The following is a 21201-nucleotide window of genomic DNA, read 5'->3' as shown; positions in this document are numbered from 1 at the left end:
GGCGCCACTCGCGCGCGCCAAACTGCAGCGCACGGAGCCCATAGTAGCTCACTTAAATTCGAATTGCATTAGCGAAAAATTGGTTGAGGTTATTTTAACATTGTCGTAATATCTCTGGTGGTGCCAAGGGAGTGTGCTGGCAACCACCCTAACTGATTAGCGCGAAGTTGACGGTCTGGCGAACTGCTCGCATAGACCACTGACTTGCCTGTTGTTGTCGAACGCTGCATTTTTTTAGCCTTTTCAGGTGGTAGACGTTTGGACGAATGTATGATGCTGCAGTCATATCAGCAGAGGCCTGCGTAATGATTGCTGATTCTCCCTTGCATAACTGACGTATGCAGCTACTGTGTTCTAGTGAAGTGCTTTGCTGAAGGTGAGCCGCCGGCAAAATTTGTATGTTATGCTGTATTCTGGAAATGTTTTATTCTATGTTCACGCAATGCCAACGCTGAAGCAACACTCAGTTGCTCGCTGGCTGTTTGGAAGTCACCGTATTTTGAATTTGTGGAATTAGTACAAACAGCTGATGTGTGCGCTTCCGAAACGCAAGTGACCGCTGGCCCTTCTGGAGCATCTTTTTATTTATTTTTTGTGCAGATTCTTTCCGAATACACCTTGCTTTAATACTGAAAATCAAAAAAGGAAACAAGAAAAAAAAGCCGGAGCATCGTGACGAAGCGAAGACTGAACTAGAGGACGCCGGAAAACTGGAATAAGTTCCCACCGAAGAATCCGAAGCGCCCGAAGAACGGAAAAAGAATGAATGCGAAGCGTGCAGCTTCTAAGGTACAAATTTCACATATCGTTCTTTCAGATATCATTTGTCAATAGCGTCACAAGCATGGGTGCCGAGTGCACGTATGCTGGCTGTTGGGCTTTTCGCCTGATAGGGAAGCTGTGCGGGGCTGTAGTTGTGCTTGTGGTTAGCATGCCGGCTTTGTCAACAGTGTAACGGACGTAAACAAACACTGACACAGTGTCTTTGTCATCAGCAACTGCTTTGCCCCTTAGTTTTGTAGTGACGTTTTGGTATTGTGGCACCAGAGCAGTCATTTGTGCTCATCTTTAATTAATCGGTATAATTTTGGCCATTTTCATTGGTGTCGCTCAATCTTTTGTGTGTTTGCATTGACTTTGTTATTTTTGCTTCCATGTTATGGCAGGGGAAGGAGGACCGTTGTACAGCAAAAGCAGGTTGCCGCTGTTGGTCCTGGTTAGTGATTTATGAACTCTGTTCTTGTTTGTGAGCTGTATGCTGTCATGACATCTGTGCTTTTTTTAAAATGGGCAGAGTGTATTCATATTCCAATGTATTGTGAATTAAATGTTACTTTTTCACAGATCAGCGAGGGCAGGACGAAGCAGAAAAATCAGGGAACCAAGAACAGACTGAACAAGGTAAAGCATAAACTGCCCATTTTGATTAAGCTTATCTCACCGAATTTATTTTCCCCTCACTGCTGCCGCAGCTCAGTGGTTATGGTGCTCGGCTGCTGACCCCGAACGACATGGGTCTGATCCCAGCTGTGCTATTCGCACTTCGATGGAGTTAAATGCTAAAGGCCTGTATACTGTGCGGTGTCAGATGGTCAAAATTATTCGGAGCCCTCCACTGTGGTATCCCTCACAGCCTGAGTCGCTTTAGGCTGTTAAACCCGATAAACCAGAGCAAGCACTCATTTTCCCCACCTGTATCATTATGTCTGGGGGCTGACTTGACATAGGCTGCAGTTGTATGGATTTGGGGAAGGTTTAGCCAGGGAGTAGGCTAAATAAGGCTAGATCACATGTATTTGCTTTGCATGGATTGCAAAAATATGTATTTGCTTTGGTGTATGTGAACCTGCGCACCGGCTAGGTTCAGCTGCTGAGCACAAAGTCATGGCATCAAATACCAGCTGCAAGCCGACGCATTTCATTGGAGGCTGCTGTGCGATGTCAGTGCTCTTGAAAGGCCCGAGGTGGTTAATATCAATCCAAAGCCCTTCACTATCGCAACACTTTCCTACTTGTCAACCCTTGCTCATCCCTTACCGTAAGGCATGTTTGGAGTGTCCACCAAGAGTGGGACATTTACTGCACCTTTCCTTTCCTTATAATCAATTATTATTATATGCTTTATTTGACCTTATGATTACTGACAGGATGAGAAAAAATGGGACAAAGCTTTAACAGTTGTCCAGTGCTGCCTCCATGCAGGGTTTGCATAGAACCTTCAAATCCTTGAAAAGCCTTGGTTTTCGAAACGGGTTTTTAAGCGCCCTTGAAACTCTATTAATTTAGATCTGTCTCCGTTTCATACGTCAGGTGCAACACTATGAAAGGTACTGAAGTAGTTCGCATAAAGAAATAAAGGGAGGCGTGTTACTCCATGCTTGTATTGTGGCCGAATGGTCTAAAGTCATGAGAAAGCGACAGCATGTTGTCAGCAATAAGGAAGTATTTAATCAAGCTCATGGCAAATGTATCTTCTAATAAGCCTGGAAACAGAGCATTTGCTATGTTTCCCTCCTCACGAGGAACACACTACTTTTTGGTTGCGGATGTAGTCAGGGTAAACAAGAGTGCTAACATTCACAGCATTGCACCTGATGTATGAAATGGAGTATTGCTCTTCAAAGCAAGTTCATACACAGTGACGAAGAGTTGAAAAACAAATTTGTGGAGGTACAAATTTCACAAAAACACATTCTCTGCCAGGTTAATTTGACAAATTCACTCTTGTAAGTGTGTCAAAGCCCCGCTCCTCTCCTCTTTTGGCTTTCCAGTGGTGGAAGTTGAAGTTGAAGGCCTTTGTGTATCTTTTGAGTCGAATATGGCCTGTTATTGGGAAACCAAAAGAAAATGGCATGAGAGTAGAAAACCATCCTTGTTTGTGTTGAATGGCCAGGGGCAAAAAGGCCAGGGTAGTGACCATAAAATAGAACTCACTGTCAGGCTCTCAAAGGTTCCTGTTGTAAAAAATTTCTCGTCTATGTGGTCAAATGTACTTTTTTTTTTTTAAGTACTGAGGCTATATCTCCGCAAAATATCTAGGCTCAAAATGATCCCAAAGGAGAAAAAAAAGGATGAATATCTTGAGTCGTGAGGCTGAAAAACGAAGCGCGAGCTTCAAAATGACTTTTCACTTCTCACAATCGCAATTCGAAAACTGCTCCTGAACCGCCCTCATTTTGCTACAGTTTCAAAGCTCGTTTCGTGCCCTTTTGTTTGACGCCTTCCAAGATGGCGTTAGAACCGCGTAGCCAACACTGCAGCCATTTCCCCATTACAGGATTTCCCGTGACTCATTAAGTGCAAAGACTTGAAATCTGTTTATCTACATTCATGATTTTTCAAATCCAGTCTCTGCCTTAGGTGTTTTTTCTCTTGTTTGGCTTCAGAAATTGAAATGATATTGGTGTAAATTTATTGGGGAGGAGAACTGCATGCTGATGCTATTTTTACTGGCTTTTACATTATGCATTACATTTAATTAGTAGCTTTCCTAAATTACCAGCCAACCCATTTTGTACGTTCTCCTGCTGCTGCGTTGGCTCAGTGGTTATGGCACTCGGCTGCTGACCTGAAAGACGCGGATGCGATCCCGGCCGCAGCGGTCGAATTTCGATAAGAGGCAAAATTCTAGAGGCCCGTTAGCTGTGCAATGTTGCTACGCGTTAAAGAACCCCAGATGGTCCTAATTTCTGGAGCCCTTCATTACGGTGTCCCTCATAACTTGAGTCGCTTTGGGATGCTAAACCCCCATAAAATAAAGTAAACTTTGTAGGTTCTATTCATAGATTTTTTGTTCATAAAAAGGACACTTTTGTGATAATTATGATAAGGATTTTGCCCGAAATAAAGAAAATAGTTTTAAGACCCGCGTCCCCCCTTAGGGCCTGCAGGATTTTCTAAATAAGTAGATAAACATTGCAAGGCCAATTCGGGGCATTTCCTTTGGATGAGTTTTGTATGTATAGAGCATTTTCTTGTGCTTATTTGTTCTCGTGATGTCTAATACTCTAGTTTGCTTGTTTGAAGTCTGCTGATTTGGTTCTTTTATTGTTTCTCTTTCAAGATTTAGATCAGTCTGTTGAGAGGTGTACTCGGCAGATGGAAGCATTGGCAGAGAAGGCAGGAGCCAAGGGGAAGGAATGTGAAACCAAAAAAGCAGCACCCCTCTCTGGTGATGAACTTATTGCAAGCACGTCTGCAATTCCTGTTTCCGAAGTCATGGCAGACTCTGAGGACGTATGTACTCTTAATCAGATGCTTACTGTTACATTGGCACAAGCATGTGTCCCATCAGAAAAAATTTTAAGTTGCCACTCAGAGAGGCAATTTAAGCCTGTGCATTCAAAGCCAACCCTTATTTTTATTGCCATTGCATAAAAGTAACGTCCAGATTCAGTGGCAGTTGGTTGTTAATGTGGCAGAGTCGTTCTTCAAGGTTCAGGCTCTGACAGATTATATCTTCAACAATTTATATGGAAATACTAACTGTACTGGAACATTGTTTGGCACCAAGCAATTAGAAATAAAAATTTCAGTGGAAACTCTGTCAGCAGTATGAATTACAAGCCCTCAAGCTGTTAGTTTCCGAATAGTGTGCAAGTACATATGTAGCGGAGCCTGCTGATCATCATTGCAGTGCCAGCCCATGATCTTTGCAATTTATGGCATTGCATAGCACCTAACTGTTTCAAGGAATATATTACTGGCGGCTGCTAGTGGTCAGAGCTATCTTTGGTTAATGTTAATCATGTTAAAGATGTTTTCTTGCATTCTTGTTTGACCATTGTGATCATATAGCAGCCGCTTGGATTGTTGAGCATGCAAATGGGTCCAATCTGAGCTGCTGCTGCTGTGAGTTCAGAGGCCCATATTCCTAGTTTCATTGTTTTCGAAACTGTCGTTTTCGGCCTCACGATTGGTTGAAGCGCTGGAAAAGGATGTGTCGGCTCGAATGCAGCGAAAATTTGAAGAAACGGGATGGTGACATCACAGTCATAGTGTACACTCCCATAGCAGATGTTGAAGGGCCCCAACGAAATAAATCTGCAACATGGTGGCATGTTCTGCAGTTCAGCCTCTCGCTTTGGAGTGAACTCATTGGTGTTGCTGCATTTTTCAGCACATCAGCTGGCTATAAGTTAGGTACAGGGCTTTCGCTTCAGCTTAACTTGCCTGTAACAAATTGAATGGATGGTAAATTTGGCCTGTTTTTTATTTCGTTGGACAATTCTGTAGCTTTTAGGCCTAATGAGAAACTGTTTGCAGAAATGGTTCACTTTATGAGAACCAGATGGCACCACTATCACTTCAATTTACGTTGCGTCTGCATTTGCATAAATCGAACAATGTGAACTCTGTTTGCTGTATGCAAGCGTGCATTCCCTATTCTAGAAATCTGTTCGCTGTAGGAGTGTCCCACATCGTGATTGTGTGCAGTGTTTGGCTGCATAAACCTACTCATTATGTGGATGATCAGTCACTAGTGGTGCATCATTACACCAACACGTTTGACATGCCAGTGGTGGCTTTTCAGCGTCATTTACGGTTCTCGATAGCAGCGGTGCTGTGGCTCTGCGTTGAGCTCAGAGGTAGCTTCCAAATTAGTTTTCGAGCGTCATTGAGCATACATACATTGCGCGCATGGCGAACCTCTGAAAAATTTGTCCACGATGTCTCCCTGCGTTTGCATGAGGAGAATCACAGCAAGATGTTTTTGAGCTCATCCCTTTTATTTATTTACTGCAGAAAAAAAAAAGAAAACCCTAACAGTGGCATCTCGCAGTTCTTGCAGTGCCTGCATAAAAGGAATAAAAAAACATAAACTACCGTCTGCACAGAGATTTGATCACAGCAGCAACTTAAATTTAGCAACGTTCCGGACATCAAGACATTAAGACGACTCGCTGGTTCAGCATGACAGCGAAGCACGCATTGTGTAGAAAGTGAGTGCATGCCGCAAATCCTTTCTTCTCCTTTTCTCCTAGAGCTAAATGTAAAACGCAGTGTTGTACAAACAAGCTGGCTGTCTGCGATTTACAATCGACAGCTGTAGCAGCTGCCATTTGTCACTGGAAAGCCATACGTAGTTGCATACATTAGTTTCTCTTAAGTACACCTCAGACCTTTAAGGGCCCGAAAAGAATATCTGAAATATGGTTTTTATTTATTGAAGTCCACCGGGGGAACAAAGCAGTTTTTTATTACCTCTTTACTGTGGCATTTGCTGGGCAACTAATTAATGCGAAGTTTGAGCTCAGCTTCATTTTGTGATATATTGAGGCATAAAACTTCGACGCTTCAGCTACCCTTAAAAATACAATGTGAAGCATTGCCTCTTTGTCGCACAAGGCCTCTCAACTATCGCACTGAATGAACGCTCCTCAGTGGTGTAGAGCAGCGGGGTGCAACCCTTGCCTAGTTGCACCATCCTCTCCCGCTTTTGCTGCTCCCTGCAAGAACGCATTTCAACGTGCTTGTCTCATTGCTTCAAAGAGGAACACTGAAGTCACAAAGGACGCGTCTTGGTTTGGAGCAGTCCACGACGCAAGGCGCGTGCCACAAGGAGAGAGTAGCGCGCATCCGCTCCCATGGTAAACAGCGTGGACACCACTAAGGGCCCATACACACCTATGTATGCACTCGGTAACTGTTTGACTGCTGATTCATGACCATTTCAACTTGCGACTAGCAGTTTTGCGGTAGAACTTACGATGATTCTAATATAATCATCCACACACCTGTGCAACAATTAACGGGCTCAGAATCATTTCATAAGGAACCATCTCACTTGGGCAAGGTAGTGCATCGTTTTTCACACATCCTCAAATGTGTGCCGCCTGAAACAGAGGTGTTATTGGGGTACCTGCTTACTACTGCATTTTTGCTCGGGTCGCTGTGGTGCACGTTCTAGGCATAATGGCTGTCTGTAAACGCATTTAGGAAGTCGTTAAGCAATAGCCGCGCAAACTGAGCACGATAGCTCTCACCTGCTTTCGTCATACCTTGTCCTACACTTTACACCTTACTTCTTTCTCTCTTCCATCACTATCCCCACCGGCGCTTTTTCGTTTTCGCCTTCCCTTCATTGTATTGCCCCACTTTCATCCTCCGCCGTGCTCTTCGCTTTGCTATTGCTCTTCTGGTTTCACCGACAGCGATGATGCGCAAGCCAGGAACGGGCACCTAAGAGCTGTGCTCTAAAATCTGGCCGAATTTTTTCTTTTGTTGTGTTCCGTTTATCAGCATAGAGCTATGGCGTTGTGGGGCGTTTCAGTGTGGCAACTGGAACGTACTGACATCCTGCCACCACTCACATTCGCAACCGAACTGACATCTGCTTTCGGCGTTTCAACAAGTCAGTGTGGCTGAAAACAACTAAACTTGAAATACGGGCCAGACGCATAAATGTGTTCCCCCCAGCCTGTTCCCAAACATTCCAATGAGCTTGAACATGCTGAGCAATGCAAGTTCCAGCGGTGCATTTGGCACTGAAGGGGAGCTGTGTAGAAATACTGTAAATCATTTGTCACGTCACGGAGCCCATTGCATCAAGCACTGTATTGTTATCTTGGTTGGGTATATACGTTACAGCTCCTGATATTCCCTTTATTTGGGGTGGCTTTTTCTAGGCCAATTTGGATGTGGATGGAAATGGTGACAACCTGCCAGAGTCCCCAGACTACATGGACAACCTACCAGACGATGTTTTGCTCTTGGTGCTTGGCTTGCTCGACATTAAAACGAGAGTTCTCATCGAGAGAGGTAGTCTCTCTTCCTGCTCTCTTATTTTTGGATGCCTTTTAAAGGCCACTGATTGTTTTCATGACATTTGTTCAGTTGTGTTTTGTTAGGTGTAACACTAGACTCGGCAGGGTATAATTACTCACAAGCATCCATCCACCCACAACCATACAGATGCATAAGAAATTTATGTGGTTTTTTAATGTTTGCAATTGAACGAATTTCTTGATGGAAATCTATTCCACTTTGGGGGTTTTCTCTAAATTCATGACACAATTAGTGAACAAGGAAGCCGTAGTGCTCCCGAAACGTCTTTTTCATCTTTTGACTTTGGCCAGTGACCAGCAATCCTCATCACAATTAGTAATTACTTGCAACTGAAAGTCAAGACCAAGCAGTGAGAGTAGAGTGTTGTTGCGTGTAAAGCCCTGTTATGCTGCTTAGCTTACAGGATGCATTACGCAATGCTGTAAGCTTTCCTACCTGCCTTCACCACTTGCAGTGTGCCAGCGTTGGCGGGCACTTGCCCGTCGTCTCTGGAAGGCTCAGGACAAACTGTCTTTCATGGGTGTCTTCTCAATCAGCCAAGGAAAGCGTAAGACATTGTTCCACTTTCTGTTATTTATTTCCACCACTGCATTTTGCCTCCTAATGGCCCTTATCATTTTTCACCATGGGTTAACAGTATCTCATGTGTAGCTGTGTGTGAATGTGTAATAAGCAAGAACGAGTAGTACACTACTCGTTCCTGCTTGCACTGCTGTTGCTGCTTATGCCCTAAGTGATAAAACACCGAATTTGGAGACCTGCTGTATGGGAAACATGCAAAATGCTACATTTGTTCGGTTAAGGTCAGTTTTTGGTGAAGAATCCATGAACAAAGGGGGTGCAGTTCAACGCACACTATGCCATGGGCATACGAAATCGTATAGCTAGCGAGGAAGGCAAGGCCGAAAGAGGAGAAACTATTGGCTCCCAGGCGAACTGTAAGTGTTGTAAATGTGAACACGCAGTCAGCACAGAAAACCCCTAGCACTGCACACAACAATGTTGCCAGTGCAAAACTATTCCGAGTCTCTTACATTTTACACGCACGATACAAGAGGGTTGTGTAGAAGGTGACAATTGCGAGGCCTGATGGCTATATCCACATTACGGACATACATACTTATAAAGGAATTGTGGAAAGTAGTTACTGACATGCTGATGGCACTGTGAAACCGAATAAAAAGTGCCCGCATTTAGTGATGGCTGAAATGAAAGTCGTATAGCAGAGATATGGATGTAAGCAAAGACACAAAATTTAGTGTACAGTAATTCCTCGCTATAACGAAATTGCTTTACTCGAAATATCACATTATTCAAAATTTCTTCCGATCCCGACCCAAACGCATTCATTTTAAGCCGCATTACTCGAAGCGCCGCATTACCCTCTTAGAGCGAAGTGGCGAGCGGAGGCATCGCTGCCGCGGTGGCGACCCCTTTTGCGCATGCAGTGCCAGATTAATACCGCCGACGAATTAGCCTCGTGCAGGCACAGAGCAGGCCACAAAATTACCAAACCTACGACCGATGACCTGCCTAGTAACGAGTACCAAGCGAGTGCCGAGTGCCCCAGCTGTTTACAGAGGAGCAAACGGAAGCGCGCCTGAATTGGTCACTATTGCATCACTGGTGTCCCACGTGACAGAATCCAAATGAAAATAAAATTTTCGTGCCGCTTTCCTATGCCAGAAAACCGCGGTCTCATGGATGCCGAAAAGTGGCCAAAGGACCCGGGCAGACTTGCGCCGTAGCATTACATGGGGTGCTCTCGGTGAGCGAAATTTTACTGCCCTAAAGAACACTTCTGGCGCTGTAACATGCCAAAAAGCACAAAAGAAGTGTCCCTCCGATTATGAGCTCATTCACACTTGCGAGTCGCGAGCGAGGTGAGCTTTCGGCAAGGAACTGGCCTGCTTCCTGGCTGCCGTGGTCGTCGCTAAGCTTAACTGTTTCACATTGGCCAAACCCGACGACACACTCCAAAGTGCATGAACAACGTCATTCCCGACTGTTTTCACTTCAAACAAAAAGGCGACGCAGGTCGCGCTTGCAAGCGTGAACAACGGTGTTGTCGAGCTGCTGCCTGATCGCAAGCGACTGCTGGTCGCACGACCTTTGCCGTGTTCGATGCGAGGAGCTACGTTAACAAATCAGGAAGATGACTTTTGGGAAGCCGGTCTAGAGATTTGCTTGCCGCTTGCCATAATCGGCCTTCGTTGCAATAAAACACCGCCCCTAGCTTCATTGCACTTTTGACGGCGCAAATCGACCGATAACTTGACGAAAACACGAGAAATCCGAGCATCGCAAGCGGCGAGTCAGGCTGTCAACATGGCGGGTCAACGCAACCACGGTGTTTCCCCGGCGATTTTCTCGAGCCGGTCATGCTCGATTCGCGCCATCCGACTAGACAAGCGGTCTAAATGTGTGGTAGGGTCATTGAATTTTGTTCCTAGACATCTGTCAATGGTGCGGATGCGACGCTGCGCGAACACCGACACTCGAACCGTAGAATTAGCACAGTATCGTCGACAATAGTACGCCGAAAAACTCAATTGCAAACTTCACAGCTGCACGCCTCGGGAGAAAAACTGCCCAGTAATCATGTGAAGCCCCTACTGCAAACCCGTTCAGTTTTCACGATCGCGCTGCGTACCCACAATGAGTGGCTAATCATTTTTTGAGCACAACCAACACAACCTCAAACTCGGGCTACGGCATTTCCATGACCCCCCCCCACCCCCCCTAACCATGAAAGCGGCCACTGCCTTCCAAACACCCCCATAGAAGCGGCCACTGCCTTTGCGATTCGAAACACCCTGAAGGTTGAATGCATGGGCGTCGACCGCAGCTTCGTGCAATGCTTGATCAGATTAGAGCAGGGGTTGCACGTGCCCGGTAAGAACTTGAAACAGACATAGCTCAATGCCTTTTATGCAGCTGAATTAAGTTTTGCTTCTCTGAATACATTGTATTTTGACTTCCTTGCCGTTGCGGTGCAATTGAAGCTCGACTGCTTTAGATTTTCTCATGCGGTCGTTTATATCAGATTACCGCTCGTAACGAATTTGTTCGCCGTCCCGCTGACTTCGTTATAACGAGGGATTACTGTATTTTGGGTGGTGGTGCATTAAAGAAGCATTCCATGCATACATTTTGTGGGGGTTAATCGGGGGATAAATAGTTTCTCTCCGCATAATCGCGGCTGACGCAGTTCAAAACCTCCAGACCTCACCCCGTGATCGCGTACGCTACCGAGTGCACGCCAACCATGGCGGGCCTTGCTCTGAGGGAACAAAGGAACGACACCTTGGCTGACGCAAACAGGCATTTATTGCTGCAGCAACAATAACGCCAGCGAGCAACAAGATATGCTAATGAATCGAGGTCGTCCGACTCAACAGCAAGGTTCCGAGCGAATGTTCGCCCGCGCTAAGGCAAGGGATATACTCCGAGGCGGGACGGGACGAGATACGGGAGCCAGTCTTCCCGCCGCTTCCGTGCCCCGCTGGCAAAGAGCGGAGCCGCGAGCAACACGTCCGCTCGCGCCGACCATCCAAGCCGAACAGCTTTTTTGCCCTCTCCCGCATGCGAGCAGTCTCGCGCTGCTACGCTGGCACCCTCTCTCATTAGTTAAGGTAACAAGGGAATGTTCTCCTCCTCGAGGCGAGGCTGCTGCTGCATCGCGGGAAAGTCTACACAGGAGACTGCAGGGCAGATCCCCACAATTTACTTTGGATATTATATAGCAGGCTGATTTATTTGTTTAGCTGCAGTCTTTCGTTACTCAAAGCATGGTAACAGTAGTTTTTGGTATGAGGTGTCTTACAAAAGGTTGAGGTTGTTGCAAGCTACTGCTGGAACTGTATCTGTTGAGCCTACTTATAACGAACCTGACGGTGCCCTCCTCGCTACCGTCCATGCTCGTGCATAGAAGGACGATAACACAAAACTTGCTGCACTTTTTACCAGCGCAAGGCGCCGCCTTTCAGGACATGCATTTTTAACGGCTTCATCTGTCAAAAAATTTCGACGGCATTCTATAAATCCCATTTTTTGTGTGTTGTTTTAGGGGGTCGCGTTGTTGTTTTCTTAGAAAGGAGCAGAGGGGGTGTCACTGAGGCCTGGAGGCGTAAATCGCTTTCCACGTCTAAGAGAAATGAGGGTTTCTGACCCCAGGCGCGATTTTACAGATTCTCTGCGTTTTCTGTAACCGAGTTGTGTGGCCACACTTCTTCATTGTAACTGAGATACAATGTCATAGCCCTAAACATATTTGACGGTAGCACCACTCTTGTTCGTAATAAGCAAGCGTTCGTTATGACTGCGGCCGTTATATGTGGGCTCGACTGTACACAAGTTGTGCACGACACTTTTAACTTGCTTTTTTGTCAAAATGTGTAAAGGAAATGATGCTCTTAGCTTGTACTTGTCCATAATAACGATTCATCATGTACTGTAGAACCGTAGCAGGTATGCGTTTGTAACTGTGTTCACAGATGAAGACATTACATCCTTGCCTACATTAAGCGCACTAGTGGAACTAACTATGGACGAGATAGTAATCAGTGAGCCTGGTGTTTTATCTCTACTAAACAATCTCAAAACATCTTCTAGCGCTGATCATATGGGCTTCAATAATAAAATTTTAAGGAATACATCACATAGCATTTGTTCCATGTTAACCGCATTATTTTCCCAGTCGCTATCAACTGGCACCATTCCTAACGACTGGCGCATAGCTAAGATAATACCCATTTTCAAATCAGGTGATCGTGCTTCTCCGCTTAACTATCGTCCCATCTCCTTAACAAGTACAGTTTGTAAATTACTCGAGCATATTATACATACTCAGGTCATCAACTACCTTGAAGATCATAACATTATCTTCGATCATCAGCACGGTTTTCGCAAGGGCTACTCATGCGACACCCAACTTGCCGATTTTATTAACGATATTCATGCACTGATTGACGCTGGTTTCCAAGTTGACGCAATATTTTTAGATTTTTCTAAAGCATTTGATTGCGTTCCACACCAAAGGTTGTTGCTTAAACTTTCCCAACTGAACATTCACCCTAATATTATTGCATGGATAGCAGATTTTCTCTCATCTAGAATTCAGTTCACATCAGTTAACAACTCTAACTCATGTTACGCTAATGTTACGTCTGGAGTTCCACAAGGCAGTGTACTGGGACCTTTACCTTTCCTTATCTATATTAATGACTTACCCAATTGCGTGACGTCCAGAATCAGACTATTTGCTGACGATTGTGTGCTTTATCGACGTATAACCTGTAACACTGACAGCCAGCCACTGCAGTCTGATCTTGAAGCGATAAGCACATGGTGTTCTAATTGGTTAATGCCTTTAAATCTTTCCAAAACTAAGCTCATGTCTTTCACTAACAAGCCACGTATTCCTACCGCCTACTTTCTTGATAACAATAGTGTAGAATTCACCACAAGTTACAAGTATCTTGGCATTGACCTACAATCCGACTTATCATGGAATCATCATATTAATCTCACTCTTGCCTCCGCTAACCGTACTTTCGGACTTCTCAAACATAATTTAAAAGAGGCCGCGACACATGTAAAAAAACTAGCGTACACCACATTAATCCGTCCGAAACTCGAATACGCGTCTGCCATTTGGGATCCTCATCAGAATTATATCATCAGTAACATCGAAGCCCTGCAAAACCGTGCTGCGCGATTCATCTTTTCTGATTATTCATGTTACACCAGCGTCACCTCATTGAAGACTAAAGCCGAGTTAGATAACTTAGCACTGCGCCGAAAAATTTCCCGTCTGTCACTTTTCCACAAGCTTTATCACCATCCTTCCCTTCATGATGAATTCTTTCAGCCACCGCCAGTTATCTTTCCACGTCGCGATCATCCCTACAAAGTTAAACGCATTAACTGCCAGTCATTCCATTATGCCTATTCTTTTTTACCACGCACAATAACCGAATGGAACGCTTTGCCATCAGAAATTGCCACTGAATCTGATCTAAATAAATTCCAACATCTTATGCACTCATGTTTCAACAACTAAAAAGGTATTTTTTGAGCGTTCTTTTCTTCCGCCTTGTCTTCTTTTTATTTTATTTTATTTTTTTTGTACTTCAGCGCACCTTTTCCAGTGTTTTTTTTCTAGCGGTGCTGTTATTTATGCTCAAATTTTGCTGTTATGTGCATTGTTGCGACCCTTTCTGTGAATGCCTATTTATGATTAATATTTTGTGATTTCTATTTTATTTTAGTGCAATATCTTTAACCTTATAACAATGCTTTGTACTTACTCCCCCCCCCCCCCCCCCCCCCCCCATGTAATACCCTCAAATGAGGGCCTTTGGGGGTATTTTGAATAAATAAATAAATAAACACCTCATGTGTGTGCCAAACAGTTATGATGGCAGTAGTGTGTTTAAGCTTGTTTTGACCTGCAAGAGCCAAGGGCTGTGTGTAGCTTCATTGATATGATGTGGAACTGATCAAGTGAGCCTAAAAGCTGTGGTGACCATATTCTACAGCATTGTTTCCACAAGGCAAAATGGGGAAACATTCTTTTATGCTCTTGGATAAACCAGGGGTGGAATTTCATGCACCATAGGCAGCACATTGCACGTTGCATAATTGGTGGCGCCACCCTTCACCTTGCAGCAAATGTAGCACTAAAAGCCTGAGCCTACTTTCCATTCCGGCTTTTGCTGGCTTCGGTTGGGCTGAAACTGTGTCTTTGTTTTACCACAGCTGCACAATACCAATGGATGCATAGTATCATGTGACCATCGTCATGGAGGAATATCCATGACTAGTGACATTGATTATTCATGGGCTGTCTTAAAGAATTAAAAAAAAAAGCCCAGCCTGCACCACATAAGCACTGCAGGCTTAATCCATTTGGAACATGCACGAATCGGTCCAAAAAAGGACAACTGGTCCTTTTGCACCCGCAGGTGAAAAATAAAATGGAAAATGCTACGAGTAGCAGCAAAACCACATGCCGGGGTGCGGACCCGGGCAGACTCCCCTGATCTTCCGTGGGAAAAGATGGATGGAGTGGGATGTGGGAATGGGATGTGGGAATGGGATGTGGGCTGTAGGGTGGGGTTTTGGGACTTTGGGTGGAAATGAGGGCAGCATGGGTTTTTCTAAATGATTCTTATTTAGTCGAGCTCTTCTTCAGTCCTCCGTAGAGGACGAGCACTCGCTATTAGCTACATGTGTAGCCCTCGGTCTCCAAGCGTACTTCCATACCTCAGTATTGTTATAAGTGGATTGCACTGTAGTGTTCACGTTAGCTAAGCTAAAATTGCTCTCACCAATAGGAGTGTAAGAAAGCAAGTCGCATGCCTCTGTTTCTGAACGTCTGCACTTGTACAAGTGTATTCAGTTTAGGCCAGATGGCTTACCGGTATAATGTCCAACCTAATCGTACATTAGTTGACTGTTGTGACACGCATGTGATAAAAAAAAAAAGGCAGCATGAGTTGAAAACCTGCCATATGCCCTTGCTTAAAGGCACATTTGTCCAAGAGCTGCACTTGTGGTTAGTAGACTACTGATGATCAAAAGAAAAATGCTTCTTGTTTTTGAGGATCCACAATTATCTTTCCATGCAGTATGATATGCATGTGATGTGTCGGTGGTGTAAGCTGCTATGTCCTGCTTCAGAAGATGTGGCAAGGTTCTTTCTCTAATCCCCATTAACAAACGGGCGTAATGCTTGCATTAGAAGAAAAATACGCGGGCAAGACAGTGGAAAAAAATCTTTGTCAGAGGGCACAACAGTGGCAATTTGTCATTTCATGGGGATGTGCAGTCATGATTTCAAAGGCTGTGTAAAAATGCAAAATGCCATTGCTCAGGCCTACAGGTGAGGTTAAAAAAGCCGCTTGCCAAAATGCAGAAGATGCATGTAATAGTTACTCAAACTTCATAGTATATCGTTTTTTCATGCAACCATGATAAATTGCTGGCACTGCAGAGTAGTGGCAGCACAAGTTTTACCTGTTGTGAGCCATACAGGTGTATATAAGGATTATGTTTGCCACACGCTGTATGACAACACTTTGGTGGCTGTACATGCTGTGAATCTACCAGCTGGTTTTTAGTGCTCTAAAATACAGTTTGTGTGACTTTAAAGCTAAAAGGGCACATTTTTGGTGCTCGCAATCTGCTTCAAAAAGTAATTTTGTCTGCTCCAAGCCTGCTCCAAAATGCAGTTTTTACTGCTCCTGGGATTGCGCCGGGAGATAGTTTGTGAGTTTCACCCCTTATTGATGCGGAAAATTCAGTCTGACCAGATTTGGTGACTTCAGAGATCAAAATGTATTACCCTTCGGTTGTATCCCCGTCAGTCATGCCGAGAGGAATCAGTCGTTTTGCATGCTGAAACTTCACGCTATATATTACAGGCCTAACACTTCTTTCTATCTTCACTGCTTTCTCCTCAGCCCTGACGGTCAACATTCTGCGAGCAATTCTGGAACGCTGTGGTAAATCCTTGCGCTGGCTGGACCTGGCCACAGCTTCGCACATGCTCGACCACAAGGCAGTCAAGGCTATCGGTAATGCTTTGTGCAGGGTATCCTGCTCAAAGTTCACCTCGAAAAGTGTCAGTTTGAAACTAGGAAACTGACCAAAATGAAACTAAACATGAATACCGTATATACTCATGTAAGGGCCAACCCCGTGTAAAAGCCGCACCCCCAGCTTGGCAGCCAGCAGTTGGGGAAAAAAAGAGGTCAGGCAAAAGAATTGCTTTATGGGTGCATAATTTTGCTCACGTGGTATGTTAAGCTGGGAGCTGATACATGAGCTGCCTGCGCGACCATGCACAAGCCACCCGTGCGCCGGACTCTGCCTGGAACCACTAACATGCAGTGCCGCAGCGCTTATTCTGCGCAAAAAATGATGACACTTTTAGTTTGGGCGTACGCAGTAAGCGTGCGTACGCGTCTCTTACTGCGTTGCGTACGCTGTGAATAGTGTAAACACGACACTTTTAGTTGGCTGCGCCGTAGCGTCCCTCAGGCACGCGTTTAGACAGTACCGCCATCTGGTGACAAGACTTCAAAGCACATCAACGCTCGGTTGAAGAAATTTTCATCCGTAATTACTGATAACTAGAGTGAGTGCATTGCGAGCCTTTTTTTGTTCCAAGAAAAAAACTATGTAAATCGAAGAAAATGCAAGAACTGACTAAAAGCTAGAAAACTGCTTTGCCAAGGGTCGTTGCTACTAGGAAAACACATCGCATTTAGTTAGGCCTAGGAGCTTGAAAATCGCCACACTATCTGAAAAACGGGCTAATTATAGCTAAAACCGGTACGTGTGGCCAAGAGTAGGCGAAATAAAAGCGAACCGTTACCATTTGAGCGAGATATTGCGTAAGAGAACCCAGCGACGACATGTATTTATTCCGAAGCGGGCGAGCTGGGCGCCGCCATCTTGTCAACGCAGCACGTAGCGTCCCACGTTGCGTACGCTATGCTATGCTTTATAGTGGGCGGGAGTCCGCAACGCGCGTCTAGATACCTTGCGTTCTGCGCATGCGCATTTGTTACCTGCAGTGTCATTGCGTACGCAAGCTCACTGCGTACGTCCAACTAAAAGTGGCACGCTAGTGGCACACGTCTTTGCACTGCCCGCCAAGCTAGGGCATCATAGTAGCACGCTGTTCTCCCAGTGTCGCTAGGCAATGAAGCTGCAGCGAAAGTGCCTTGAATCTAGTCACGGTTTACTATAGAAAGTCTAATCTTGTTGTTTATATCGCACAATAATCTCGCATAAGAATGAATGTATAATTGATTTTCGCAAGACCTTCGACGTTGAAGTGCATGGAAAAGCAGCCCAGCCGAATGCCACTGCACCCTGGTAGCCACGTACGTGTCGCAGGCGTGGTGCACCGTTCCAAACCGTTGGTCAGTCGAACGCCAGATCTTTGGAGGATTTTGAGCCTAACTTAGGATTATGTGATGTTTGCCATTAAAGTGACCCAGCATCCTACTATTTTACTTTTAGCGGTTCATTCGTGCCAGTTGTTGGGTGTGCGTCCCTTCATCCATACCTTCAATGCATTATGTATTTGAAGGATTCGCCAGGACTATGTTAATCTGTCACAAAAATGCGTGTCGCAGCATAAAAAAGATTGCATAATCAGGCCTCTTCTGTAGTAGGAAAAATGTTGCCGAAAAATGCCAATCCCGTGTAAGGACCGCACCCCGTCAAAACCATGGAAAAAAAGTGCGGCCCTTACATAAGTATACACGGTATGTCTTCTCTGCATCTATGGGGAGTAGGGATAATTACATTATGCTCTAAAAGTGGCTTCCTCAGGTATTTAAATGCAATTGGACATGATGTGTCATAGTGTTTCTGAAAGTAACAGCTTAAAATGAGGTTTTTGCCTGGAATTTCAATTCTGCATTGTATGTATGTCCAACATACATGGTTCTCTCATATATATGGACAGTTGCTTGTTCACAAGAAACACTCCTCAATGGAATATTGAAATAAACACCCGCCACAGTAGCTTATTGGCTATGACATTCGTTCATCAAGTCCAAGTACACAGGATCACGTTCCAGCCACTGCAGCCACATTTTCATGGAGGCAGAATTCAAAAATGCCAGTGTGGTGCGCAGTGGCAGCGCACATTAACAGGACAGGCTGCTGACCTTTATCTACTGTATTTTCTTTTCAGCAATTGAAAGGTCCTTTCCCGAATAAGCGAATACCCGGCTGCAGGTCTAAGAAACATGCCAAGAACAGTTTAAACCATCATTCTTCAATATGAGAATGCCTCTTTCCCATCTGCAAACTGACTTTGCAGGCACAACTAGCCCACCTTCTAGGCAGTGGAAAGTGGCAATCAATGGTGTGAATAATGTGCTTTTACATTATTTGAGACATGTAGGTTTTTAAAAAAAACTACAGTTTAAAGCCTAAAAACACTTTCAGCAAAACAAGACTGGTGATAAGAATAGGACACCAGCAACCTTCTTATGCCAATAGGAGTGCAGCGCCACTGTCGGCAAGCATTATGGCTGTCTGCCTTCTATTCACCGATGCCATTCACTGCTTGTTTACAGGAGGTGTTCCAAGGCCTGGATTGGGAACAGCTGGGGATAAGAGTTAATGGAGAATACCGTATTTACATGATTGTAAGTCGACTCGAATGCAAGTCGACTGTAATCGCTTGTCCGAAAAAAAAAAAAAAAAAGTTGACGCTAATGTAAGTCGAACCCCTAATACGCATGTCCGAAAGAAAAAAACACCGGTGGACGCGCTCAAAAACGAAAATTTATTGCATAGGTGGGGCATTCATCCGCACTTGAGTCATCTTCAATGGTACTGCTGTCGTTGTCGTCGCCGCTGCAGTCCCACAGCACATCGTCCTTTATGGAAAGCCTGCACTTCCTAAATGACCGCACCACGTCATCGCGGGGTACGGCCGCCCAAGCGGAAATCACCCACCCGCACACAGTCGCCAGGCAGGCTCTCCTCACTCGCCCCGCTGGCGTAAGTTCCCGCCCTTCCGCTGCCAGACACTCGTTATACTCACGCCGGTGCAAGCCCTTGAATGGCTTGCTAATGCCAACATCTAGTGGCTGCAGATGCCCCGTCAGACCGCCGGGAATGACCAGCATATCTGTATGTCCTTTTCGTAGCTCTGCCTTCACTTTCGCGGTAAGGTGGCCGCGAAATGAATCCAGCACGATGACGTTCAGGTTGCGACCTTTGAGGGATGCCCCTGGCCTCAAAAGCCACACCCAACGGTACCAATCAATAACTAAGTCGTCCGTCATAAAGCCTTTTTCATTCACTCGCACAATCACACCTTTCAGAAACGTTTCCTTTGGCATAGTTTTTCTTTTGAAGACGATGTACAGTCGGAGCTTTGTGCATCTGCCAAGCATAATAGCATAACAGTGAACCGAAGTTTCTCATTTCGTGTCGTGAGAAGCTTAACCTCGCGAATTTTCCTCACGCTCACTGTTGTGTTGCTTGTCATGTCGAAGTAGACGGGAGTCTGGTCCGCATTGCCAATTTGGCCGAGCAGGTATCGCCGCGAGTCGTGAAGCTTGAGGTAGTGCCTATGGAAGGCGAGAACGTTCTCCTCGTAAGCAGCAGGCAGCTTCTGGCATACAGTAGTACGCCGACGAAGAGAGAAGCCAGCCTTCTTCATAAATTTTGAAGCCCAAGCTCTGCTGCCTTCTAAGTCTGTTTGGAGTATCCCAGCTTCCGTAGCAAAGACCCGGGCTTGTTGCGTGATCATTTCGCATCTCATTGGAAGGGACTGATCACGTATTTCGGTGACATACGCTGCCAGCTTGACCTCCAGCTCCAGAAAGCGTCCTGACTTCGGCCCGCGGAAACGTCTTCGCTTGGAGTCGCAGTCGAAAATTCTGTCTCGCTGCTTCCGCCACTCCCGCACCAACCGTTCAGAAACGTCGAACTTGCGGCCCGCCGCGCAGTTGTTGGTTTCTTCGGCGTAAATGATGGCCTCCCTCTTGAACGCTGCAGTGAATGGGCGTCGAATGCTTTTCGAACCTGGAGAGCTCATGGCGAAGCACACGGCCGCCAGTCGAGTCAAATGCACCAAATCCAAGCACCACCAAACAAAAAGTGATCGGTGTCGGAGCGTCGGCTTTTCCAGCAAACATCGGCATTCCCCAGAAGCGTCGCCGTTACGCATATAATTGTCTAGCCGCCGTATTACGCAACCAACTGAAATAGCGGCTCTTCCATCAGCTAGCGACACTCCCAGGCACTGGTGCAGACTCCGCGATAGGTACAGCAGCCCTTCCTTAACTATCGATACTCTCGAGAGTGAAATGAAATGAAATTGGTTTTTGGGGAAAGGAAATGGCGCAGTATCTGTCTCAAATCTCAGGGGAAACCCAGTGGTAACGGAAAGGATGAAGGAGGGAATGAAAGAAGAAAGGAAGAACGAGGCGCCATAGTGAAGGGCTCTGGAATAATTTTGACCACCTGGGGATCTTTAACGTGACATCGCACAGCGCACGGGCGCCTTTGCGTTTCGCCTCCATCGAAATGCTGCCGTCGCGGCCAGGGTCTAACCCGGGTATCATGATCAGTAGCTGAGTGCCCTAACCATTGAACCATCGCGGCGGGTAAGGGTGTGCGCAGTAAAAGTAAAAAATGAAAAATCCTTGCCAAAAAGCCCGCGGAATACCTGAATGCTACACTTGGAGCCGTAGAGCAAACAAAAACTTATAACCTCGCAATAGCGTCCCTGTTACATCGTTTCTCTTGCTTTTATTGGCAGTTCAAGGTTTCGTTTCGATTGTAAGTCGACCCCCCCACTTCGGAATTTTAAATTTCAAAAAAAGGGTCGACTTTCAATCGTGTAAATATGGTACCTAAGTAATT

The 21201-nt window shown here is 45.4% G+C and overlaps 1 protein-coding gene across 1 annotated transcript in view; it reads left to right on the top strand.

The window, feature by feature from the left end:
* Positions 1 to 21201, top strand: part of LOC144120460 (putative RNA-binding protein EEED8.10) — a 76314-nt gene continuing 55113 nt past the window's right edge. The window contains exons 1-8 of the mRNA XM_077652871.1: positions 1 to 376; positions 601 to 789; positions 1167 to 1216; positions 1345 to 1401; positions 4064 to 4236; positions 7629 to 7761; positions 8243 to 8335; positions 16257 to 16370. Coding sequence (XP_077508997.1) covers positions 767 to 789; positions 1167 to 1216; positions 1345 to 1401; positions 4064 to 4236; positions 7629 to 7761; positions 8243 to 8335; positions 16257 to 16370 — 643 coding nt within the window. The 5' untranslated portion in view covers positions 1 to 376; positions 601 to 766. The remainder of the gene's footprint in view (positions 377 to 600; positions 790 to 1166; positions 1217 to 1344; positions 1402 to 4063; positions 4237 to 7628; positions 7762 to 8242; positions 8336 to 16256; positions 16371 to 21201) is intronic.

Source organism: Amblyomma americanum, chromosome 2, assembly GCF_052857255.1.
Source record: "Amblyomma americanum isolate KBUSLIRL-KWMA chromosome 2, ASM5285725v1, whole genome shotgun sequence".
Taxonomy (NCBI): domain Eukaryota; kingdom Metazoa; phylum Arthropoda; class Arachnida; order Ixodida; family Ixodidae; genus Amblyomma; species Amblyomma americanum.
Note: the sequence above shows the minus strand (reverse complement) of the source record. Positions and strands in the feature narration are given on the sequence as shown.